This window comes from Phasianus colchicus, chromosome 10 (genome assembly GCF_987193195.1).
Source record: "Phasianus colchicus chromosome 10, bPhaCol1.hap1.1, whole genome shotgun sequence".
Classification (NCBI taxonomy): domain Eukaryota; kingdom Metazoa; phylum Chordata; class Aves; order Galliformes; family Phasianidae; genus Phasianus; species Phasianus colchicus.
Window position 1 is genome coordinate 21395204 of NC_143445.1, and position 10371 is coordinate 21405574.

General features: G+C 49.2%; 1 protein-coding gene and 1 non-coding gene across 4 annotated transcripts in view; one reads left to right on the forward strand and one right to left on the reverse strand.

Annotated features, from left to right (window-relative positions):
- MECOM (MDS1 and EVI1 complex locus) overlaps nt 1-8427 on the reverse strand; it is a 323615-nt gene extending 315188 nt beyond the window's left edge. For 2 of the 3 annotated variants that reach the window (XM_090147662.1, XM_090147661.1), the window contains exon 1: nt 7209-8427. In XM_090147662.1, the coding sequence (XP_090003788.1) occupies nt 7209-7302 (94 nt within the window). In that variant the 5' untranslated portion in view covers nt 7303-8427. The remainder of the gene's footprint in view (nt 1-7208) is intronic. The other variant, XM_090147663.1, reaches the window with a different exon arrangement.
- A 1532-nt stretch (nt 8428-9959) lies between these two features.
- On the forward strand, nt 9960-10032 carry TRNAV-AAC (transfer RNA valine (anticodon AAC)). Its single transcript has one exon. It is a non-coding gene; the product is annotated as a tRNA-Val (tRNA).
- Nucleotides 10033-10371: the final 339 nt, after the last annotated feature.

Genomic DNA, 10371 nt, shown 5'->3' on the forward strand with positions numbered 1-10371 from the left:
AACATTTCTTACCAGTTTGGGCAAATGAAAGAACAAATAAGCACACAGGTCCAACTCTACGCATGGCCAGGAAGGGCTCTCACATCACTGTCCCAGCTAGTGATTAAAGGGAGATTTTTGCAGCTGTGGTGTTCTGTGTGTAAAATACGTTGTCACGGAACCAATCCATCCCAGCCATATTTATTTTTAATGGTTTTACCACCTACTCAGATCTGCGTGCCATCCTGCTCTGCACCATGTCCTGGATGCTCGGCGCAGGCTCAGCTCGCTGGCTGACAGCTTTGCAGCCTGCTCTTGGACCATTTAGGCTGAGGGAAGAATACTAACCAAGATGTGTGATACTGTTCACTATTAACCTTTCTGTAAATTTTGTATATGATATACGGGAATAGCGTGTACCTTATTTTAAAATGTTAGGAGTCATATGAAATCAAAGGCTGACCAACAACCTTCTAAAAGCAACTGCTGTACAGCATCAGCTCTCAAATGCCAGTAACCCTGGTTCTCTTCTATAGCAGAATAAATTATTTTGGCCAAGATGGAAGAAAACTGATCACCCTGAGGCTTCCTCAAGCCGTCAAGTTTTCAGAAACATCTGGCCTGAAAGTCAGGCCAGCCAGTGCTCCACTAATGCAACCAAATATCTCAAGTCAAGGCAACATTAGAAGCAAAGAGTCTCCTTACAAAGCGCTTGTTCCTTGTTACACCCAATCTCTAGCTGTCTTTGTTTTGCAGAGCCCCTAACAAACTGAGCCAGTTGCTCCGGAAAGAGAACTCATTTCTTGGTACTTAGGAGCAATCCTTTTGGCTTCATACTTCTGAACATGTTCTATATTCTAATTGCTGAAATATCAGCTGGCCACAGGCTTTGATTGCTAATCTCACTGCAGTGCACATCTTGTATATAGCAGCTATCAATGAAAAACAGAGTTGTAAAATAATTCGAGGCAATCTCAGTGAACGTGCAATGTACAGCAGAGGCATTATTTCAACACTTAGGTACATTAAGCATTGTATAAAACACAGGATTTCTTGGGACATTATCAGCAAAGGCAAATTTTTTTCAGACCTACTTTTTACTGATTGAATTATCAAATTCAATTTTATTAGCTCGAACTTTCTGGGAAGGAAATGATTTTAATAATGCATAAAAGGCTCACCTAGGAGTTGGCTGTTGGCTTTTACTTGATACTTAATGTAATCTGTAATTACTACAGCAAGCTCCTGTGCTGGCTGGAACGCTAAGGTCGCTGGAAAGCTGCACTGTGTTGTGCCTGGTGTACAAGAACATCCCTCTGCAGATTGATGGCTACGCCCTACAGAAGCATTTCAGTTCTGTCCTTGAAGCATGCCCACAAGGAGTGCTGTAAGTCTGTGTTCTTCCTTGGGAAGCAGCACACGGGACTGAGGGATCTGCTCACAGCCCACACCTATGTCTTTCCACCAACGTGCATTCAGTTACATCTCCTTTGGGTTTCAAATTTGGTTCCCAAGTCTCCAGCCAACGAACTTACATACCTCTCTCTTATTTACTAGCTTAAAGGCACACTTATGATATGGAAATTCCCATGAAAAAGCAGCAACAGCTGCTAAATCACAGATCCAAATATCAGATTCCAAGAGGTTGTGTGCAACCTTCTCAGTCGGGTAAGTTGCTCGCAGTTACTCAGTGCCTAAGCCATGGCCAGTGTCTTACCTCTGCTTTGATGCTATTTGCTACAGCCATCAGCCCAAAAATCCAGTCAAACTGCATAGAAAGAACATGAGGAGAATAATGGCTAAGGCACTTGAATTTAATCACTGATGTTTTACATCACACACTTATTAAGAAGGATAACACCAGAAGATATTGCTGCACTTAAAAAAAAAAAAAAAAAAAAAAAAAAAGTTATAGAACTTGGTTTGGAGAAGGCAGGATTTCACCTTTTTATGGATTGTTCCCTTTTGCAGTAACTTCTCTTTAAACTGTATTTCTGAACAGTCTGGAGCACTTGGCCAGAACTCAGCATTGAGAGGCACAGTTAAAACACTACCTGAACTGCCTTATATTACAAGACTAAACTGTATCATAAAGAAGTTTAGCATTACTGCACTGTAGCCAAGTCCTAGAACAAAGCAGGCTTGCAAGCCAGCAAGTCACCTGCAGCTTCACATGTCATCTGCTCCAGTGACAGCACAGAGATGAACTTGAAAATAGCAGCAAAGCACTGGAAATCTTCCAGCACTGCAGTTTATCCCAAAGGTTATTAAACCTGGACTTTGCACTCAGAAGATTTCCACAAAAATAGATTGGCAATTAAAACGGTGGTCAATATTAATCACGGAATTGGTAGTTTAGCTATTAGTCCACATCTGTTTGTGATCCTCACTGGATGTAAACCAACATTTTGCCCTGGTGATACAACTTTGCTATATTAAATAAGGCATTCCCACGGGAAAAAAAATCAGTATGGAAAGTGCTCTGCTGGGTGAATAAAAAACCAACTTGATAGAAGAGATAATTTTGAAAGGCTGATTAATTGGTAGATTTTTTCTATATTTCATTGCAATTTCTGTACTGGATAACATCAGTTTTACGTTCTATTAGATTTCTATATGTTTTTCAGGGAAGTTGATGACTGAAAGGTCCACATACTTTCACAAGGAAAATCAGGAGCAGTGCCTCCCTTGCCATACACTGCTGTTTGCCATTCAGTGTGCTGGATCCCACTCTGAGGGTGCTGCTCCCTCCACAAGCAGTCAGAGCACTGATCAGTGAGCCAAAGGAACAGAAATATCTCGGCATTAAAAGCACCAACAAAGAATCACCTTTATCTCCAATAAGACAAATAAGAGGCACTCTGAGATAGGTTTTTACCAAGTGTGGGTTTTTTTCTCTTTTTTTCTCTTTTTGGCCCTTTATGTGTGTGTGTAGAACTTCATGTTTTACCCTGTTGTTCACCTGTTTTCTCAGTGCAATTCACTCATTTCATGTTTGTTGAATGATCCACTCCCCTATGGAGATGGCTGTCCCCACCTCCAGCCCTGCCCTGGGGTACCTGTGGTTCTCCTGCACCTTGCAGCTCACAGTGACAATGATGGAGGTACTTCTGGGGACCAGATGCATTTCAGTTGCAAGGAAGAGCTGGCAGCATTTATTATAGTATCAATCCCTCCGAACATATATTGCAAGTTCAAACCTGCTGCAAGACCAGCAGAGATGGAAATTAAACATCCTCATTCGTGTCTAATGAAAGAGGAGGGAGCTTTTAAACACCAATATGTGCAACTGCTAAATGAGACTGCCCTGTTCAGACAAAAAAAAACTGTCTCTGCATAAAGCCTCATGCTTAGCTCTGCTGAAACTAACTTTGTTGTCAGCTCTATTGCATCTCTCTTGTCACCAGAAAAACACAAACACAAGAAACTGAGCAACGAAGCTCATTGCATTTCTAGATCCTGAATAGCCAGGTCTGCAAGTTTACCTTCTTTTTCCTTTTATTTTTCCTGTAAATAAATTAGGAAGAAAAATTTACCACTGTAAATAAAGCAGCATTAATACAGAATAAAGCTGCTATTCCATATGGCAATGAGCAGCCACCTGAAAGCCAACTGCTGTAATCCCCAATAATTTCTTGGGAGCCAAATCAAAGGGCTACAGAGTACAACCTCAATAGCATGAAAAACCCAGCCAAAACAAACAGAGAAAACATGAAAACAGTGATTTTTTTGGCATTCCCCTTAAAAGGAAGAGTTAAATTAATACATGAAAAGATCCTATCAGCTCTGACTCGTCTGAGTTATTAACTGAACACCTTCTTGGAAGTGCGTAGATAAAATGTGTACCTTAGAAAAGGAGATAAGAGTGAAAGGAAAGGGAGAGAACTGAGCAGAGTTTTGCCAGTTCACTCCCCTAATTGTCAAGCTAAGCCTGCTCTAAGCTGCTTGGAGAAGCATAACATGAAGTGGTAACTAAAGTGCGGGCCGATGATGCAGAAGATAAAAACTTCAGGATTATACTTAAACATACTTATCTCTAGGCTCAGAAGAGGCCATAAAGCCAGCTGAATGATATAAAGCTGCTCTAAAAGACGACAAATGTATACTCCATGTGTTATAAGCAGTTCAAGCTGCTTCCTGTGATGAAAAACATGGACTGTACGGTAGACTCAGCATAGCTAAGTACAATAGATCCCATGATACAGTTGTTTAAAGGAATATTAGGGTGATGAAAGAAGTGATGGAATTCTGCTCTTTAGGAGGCTCAGAGGCTGAAGCAGAAGAGAAGGTCTAAGTGTGCAGGGCTGCATTTCCCTGGCTTTACACTGCAGAGGACTGCATTGTGCATGAGCAGCTTGCCATGCAGCCAGCCGAGGAGCTGGGAGCTGCAGCCGGAGGGAGGGCAGCACTGCAGCCTCCTCACCCAATGCCTCTGCTCTCCGTTCCATGGATGGGTACCTGAGCAGGGAATGCGCCCAGTGCTGCACATTTGCAGCCAGCCGCAACCTTGGGACAAACCCCTGAGTCGTTTCTGCCAGCTTCCATCCTTCCTGCTGTATTTTGTCCCCTACAGTGCACAGAGAGGCACCCAACTGTAGGGTTTGGATACCCAGACACTGGAAAGAAACAACTTCACTCGGATGCTAATTGCTGCACTGAAATGTTTCCTACCGAATTCTCACAGACGCCAATATTCCATCGTTACTGTACAGAAGTCTGATTATCTTCTCAGCAGAACCAGAAAAACACCAGCCTTTAAACTCATTATCATTGCAAACCAGAATGCTGTGATAATGCAGAAAACTTCTGTTTGCAGCTGTGCAATCCCCAAAGCCCTGTGACTTGGTTATAATGTGGTTATAGGTGCCCACCTTCCTCAAGCACATACCTCCCACATTCACCTTTGGGAAACAAAATATACATTCCACAAAAGCAAGCAGCAAATAAGTGAGAAACGAGGAGGGCAGTTTGCCTTGCAGCACACTGCTGTACATTGACAAGGCCAATATTTGCACTTCTAGTTGCAAATAATACAGTGCTTTTCTAGAAGCAAAAATGAAATGTAAGAATTCCAAATGCTGATCTCTTTTATATATATATATATACACAGTTTTTGAGGGGGTAGGGAGGGTTGGTAGATTTCAAATTCAACCCTAACATTTATGAAGAGGAACTGAAGTTCTTTAAGCCAACAAGACAATCTCTAATTCACTTCTAAGCCAAACACAACGCAAACATTATGGCTGTTCTGAGCAAGCTTGTGAAGGAATGAAAATCTGTTTAAGTCACATTCTTTACTCACTTGAGCTTTGCTAGAATGTACATAAAAATGCATTTGTAATACCTTCTCATGGAGGGCTGACAACTCCTTACAGCACCTTACAGTGTGTGTCTTTCACATGTTTTACTTTGAAGTGGATTTTACAACATTTTCATTTTCATTAGCATTAAGCTAATTAAATTGCAAGGGTTGCTATTTAATGGTAGTTCACCTGTACTCGAAAACAATAAACTTTCTCTATATGGTTCTGCTTAGGATCCCTAACCAGGAATGATCCAACTTACACTTAAATTCCATAGTGCCCTGCTCAGTTCCTGTTTCACAAATGAGTGGCCATTGCCATCTACTGTTGGGAAAAGATATTATCAGCAGCAAGAACATACCTAGCAGACCTTCACAGCACTGACAAAAAGCAAAAAAACAAACATCAAACCATAGGATAGCAGCTTTCTGTACTGAAAGCTTCCAAACACAGTATTCAATCAAATAGAGACAGAAAAAGTTAAATAGAGACTCCTAAGCTATTCTCATTTTAGGTCTGATATATAGGGAACGATACACACATCCCAGTTTTACCCTCTGTTCCGCACAAGTCTGACCCTGCACAGCTTCCTCAGTCACTCTGGCTAGAGCTGAATCATGTAAAGAAAGGCTTAATGTTAAGCTCCTGCTAGAGCCAAGTTATTACCACACCTGTGAGAACTGAGAATTACACTTTTCTGTGCAAGAGCCACACACTGCAGAGCTCCTGCACTGTCACACCCACATCGCAGCACTTCTAGGAAGCTTCTTTTGGAAAAACCAACTTCCCAGTTCTGGCGTGTTATGCTGAAAATGCTATGAACAGTATAAAGAAAAGCACAGAAATTCATTCTGTGCTTAACCCTTCTTTGGTCCAGGTTCTCAGCACATAAAAGATTAGATGGCATTACTTCACCATTGTGCCATTGTGTTTCTTTAAGATGGCAGACGTGTGCTCCTGCCATTGATAAGCACTCCTAATGCAGCATCCAACCACGTGCTGACAGCACACCTTGTTGAGGCAAGCTACAAACAGAATTAGGGGAGGTTCTATTAATGTTTGCCAGACTTGTCAGAAGTTAAACAGCCTTTGAATTAAACCATTCTTTACTCTTTGATAATTGTTATTTCTCCTTAAGACAGTTTTTGTTGTCTCTTAAGCAAGGTCAGCTTGAACTGTTGTGTTAGCCTCAGTGCTGCAGCTCAGTGTTAACTCCACTTTACTTTTCTTAACAGCTCTGCACACACTGTCATCATAATCTATATTATTGTACTGTGGCACCTCATCCTTTCCTCAGGGATTTAACCCACACCAAGCTACTGCTTTTAGGTTCTGGACAAACAGGGAGCAATTTCCCAAAGCCACAAAGAACAAAAGCCCTCTTAGGCGTTTTGAAAAAGCACGCACAGTAGACACAGCCACGCAGCAGGAATGCAGCTCTGTGCACATTTCAGAATGGTGACACCATTTCTTAACACTGGCATGACAGAAATTGCTTTGTCACCTTTGGCCAAAGCATTTAGCACATGACCAACCTGATAACACAAAAGTCATCTGAGTGCCTTAAGTTGATTTGAGTAAGATACCCTTCAAAGTTCCCCACCTGTGCCTTCCTTAGAGAACAACCCGACTTCTCTGTGCTAAGTTCCAGACAGTGACACCCAACAACAGGTAAGCCAGGACAACCCCAGTGCCCAGGTCATCAAATGGCAGCACAAAGCCCGAGCTGCAATAAAGCACGCTCACAGTGAGCACAAGCACTCCTCCTGGACATCATCACCTTTCCACATTGCTTTGTCTCTCAGAGAGCACTGGTAAACTCAACACATAGAACCTTCAAGCAAACCATTAGATTTAAAAGCAAACAAATAAACAGACACAAGTCTACATGTATATTAATAGGGATATATTAATAGGATCACTCACGTTGTGCAGGGAAGAACATCCGCTGAACGCCACGTGGTCCAAGCACTGCACTGGCACGGCTCTGCACCTCCAGGAGTTGCTTTTGCTGTTGCATGAGTTCTGCTCATAGGAGAGCCATCAGATGTGTTTCCTTTCATAGAGCCATTGACTACCTTGAGTTGAAGGGACCCATAAGGACCATGGAGTTCAAATCCGGGCTCAGTTCCTGGCTCAGAAGCAGCAGGGGGCAGATTCAGTTACAATTGTGGTGGCCTTCACAGCAGCACTGTTTGTTGCACAAAGTTTTCCAGAGGCAAACAGTGATAAAGTAAACCAAGTTCTGAGTTTCTGAACATTTATTCTGCGGTACACAAATACGCAGAACACACCTTCACTTTTTCACGCATAGGGTGGTAGTGGAAACTCGTCACCTCTTTCAGAAGCAACGGGGACAAAGCATTGGAAATGCGGCAGGAGATCCGTTCAGGTGAAGCTCCCTTATGGGCCGACCCGAGGAGCAACGTTTGGAAATCGGCGGCCGGCACTCGGCCTCGTGCTGCCGGATTGCAACCTCAAACAAAGTATCCGGTGCTGAGAGCTGCTCGGGAACAACGTTTCTGCTGCCGTTACTGTGCAAGCAGAAGGAGCGCAGCCCGATATCGCCGAGCTGCCGCTACGCTACGGATTTACGCCACTCCACCCGCCGGACCGGCACATCTCCGAGCACATCGGACTTCTCCATCTCCACGTGTTCTGGCCGTGGCTTCCCGCCGCCCAACTAAAACATAATTAAGGACCCAAGTTCACCGATCCTTCGTGCGAAACGGGATAAAAGTTAAGCCGAGCCCAGCAGATGGCAGCGGCCGCACGCACGTGGCGGGCGGAGGCATCGCGCAGCTCCCAGCGCCGTCCGCAGGGCCGCCTTTTGTTTGTGCCGCCCTTCGCGCCGCTCCGTCCCCACGCGGCCGGGCTCAGCGTACGGAGCGGGTCGGCCTCCCCGCGCGGCTCCCTCACGGTCCGCCCGTTCCACACTTCGCCGAATATCCGAATATCCCCCTCGGGCGCCCGCGTGCTCCCTCGTGCGTTCCCTCGTGTTCACCTCTGCGCTTCTCGCCCCGAGGCGCGACACCGCCCGTCTCCGCGGGGCCGCCCGCCTCCTGAGGGGACAAAAGAGCGGCCCCGGCCCGCAGCCGCACGCCTGACGCCCGGCGGGCTGCACCTGAGCGCGGACCCGGCCCGACCTCCCGCCCACCTCCGCGCGGGGCGGCCCCGCGGCTCTCCTCGCGGCGCCCGGCGGCCCCAACGGTCGCTCTCGCGGGGCCGCGCGTGTTGGAGCGACGCCGTCCGCGCGCCCCACGGCGCGGGGGGACGCGGGGGTTTCCCCGGGGGCGCCGCTCCCGTTTGCTCTGCTGGGGGCGCGGGGCCGCGCGCCGCACCTCCCGCGCGCCGCCGAGGCTGACAGAGGCGAACTCTTCGCGGCGGCAATGGCGGGTGCCGGCCGACCGCGGCCACGCGTGCGGGGACCCCAGGGCGGATCGGGGCGAGCGGACCCCTCGCTGACGTTTTTTGTTTGTTTTTTTTTGGTCGCGGAGCCTCTTTCGGCCCCTTCTCTTCCCCCGCCCCCCCCTTCGCCCCCACCGCCGCGGCGCCCCGGCCCCCTCCCGCCGCCCGCCTCCCCCCCGGGGCGGCTCCCCTCGCCCGCTGAAAGTCAGCGAGTAAAACAGCGGGCGGGCGGAGGGAGCGCGGCGACAGCCACCATCAATTCCCCCGATTAGGGTTAGGCACAGCGGAGCCTTCCACCCGCCACGCGTGCCGGGGGAACCCCGCGTGGGGCTCTTGTAGCCTCCTCCGCCTACGCCCACCGGGCGCCCATTGGCTGCGCTGCACGCTGCCGCCCCGCTATTGGCCGCGAGGAGCGGAGCGGGCGGAGAGGGGACGGCGGCGGGAGTTTGGAACTCCGCGCTCATTCGCCTCCCTCCGCACCGCGTGCCGCCGGGCCGGGCCTGGCCACGCCCCCCGCACGCGCCCCCGCACGCGCTCCGCCCCTTCCTGTGGGCCGGGGGCTGCGGGGTCCGATCCGGGGCTGCCGGCTGCGCGCTGAGCTTCATTGCGGCCCCGGATTTCGCGAAGAACGTCGTTAAAACGCGTCTCGTATCTGCCTGCACAAAGAGATGCGTGCTTGGGGTAAGGAGGAAATAACCTCGCCAAAAGTTATGATTCGAGCTGCGGATTTGCCCCGGACGCCATCGTCCAGGTAGCTGTAATCTCAGCTTCTCCGGGAAGCGTAAAGTAAAATACACTTTAAAGCGCGTTTAGGACCGAAATGCGTTCTGTGCACCACGTGCGGCCCGGTCCCCATGCTTTGCTACCACTCGGGGATGTGCGGCGCTCCGGAGCCAAACTTGAGACCTTCCCTTCGGGCAGCACCGAGCTCACCTGGGACACACGGCCACCTCCCGGCGTGAGCCTGGCGAGGAGCCGGGCCCTCCAGGAAGGATTATGCTGGAGCAGACGTAATTCCTCGGGCCGACGGGTCGTTGTCGCGGACGTCATCCATACAGCTCCCACCGCTCCCAGGATGGGACGATCCGCGCACTTTGTGTATCAAACGGAAGGGACGGCAGAACTCTTCAACCCATTCAAATGCACACCCGCGGCACCGCTGCCGTGCGCGGACCCGGAGGTGCGGCGCTCCGCCCGGCAGTGCGGGCGATTTTGGGCGGCGCGGCAAAACGTTTAGGAGAGCAGCTGGGAAAAACCAACGCAAGCGGCGTTTCCGTAGTGTAGTGGTTATCACGTTCGCCTAACACGCGAAAGGTCCCCGGTTCGAAACCGGGCGGAAACATCGGCTGTGGGTCACGCTTTTGCTCCTGGAAAGTGGTTGCGGGCCGCAGCCGCTGACTCCGCGCTGTTCTCTTAACGCCACCGTTTTTACTACAAAAGGCGACACGAGAAGCGCTACGGGTTCTTAGCGTCACCGCATCGACAGCCGCGCGCCCCCCCACAACGGCCAGACGTGCGGGGACTGCACGTCCTGGCTCGCCCTCCGGCACAGCAGCAGCTGCCGCCCGCGCCTCCCCAGCCTCCCGCAGCGCTCCTCGCTGCCCCGCCCCGCCCCGCCGGGCACACCGGCCCCGCTCCTCTCCGCCGCCCCCGCTCGGCGTTATCCCGGCGGAGCGGCGCA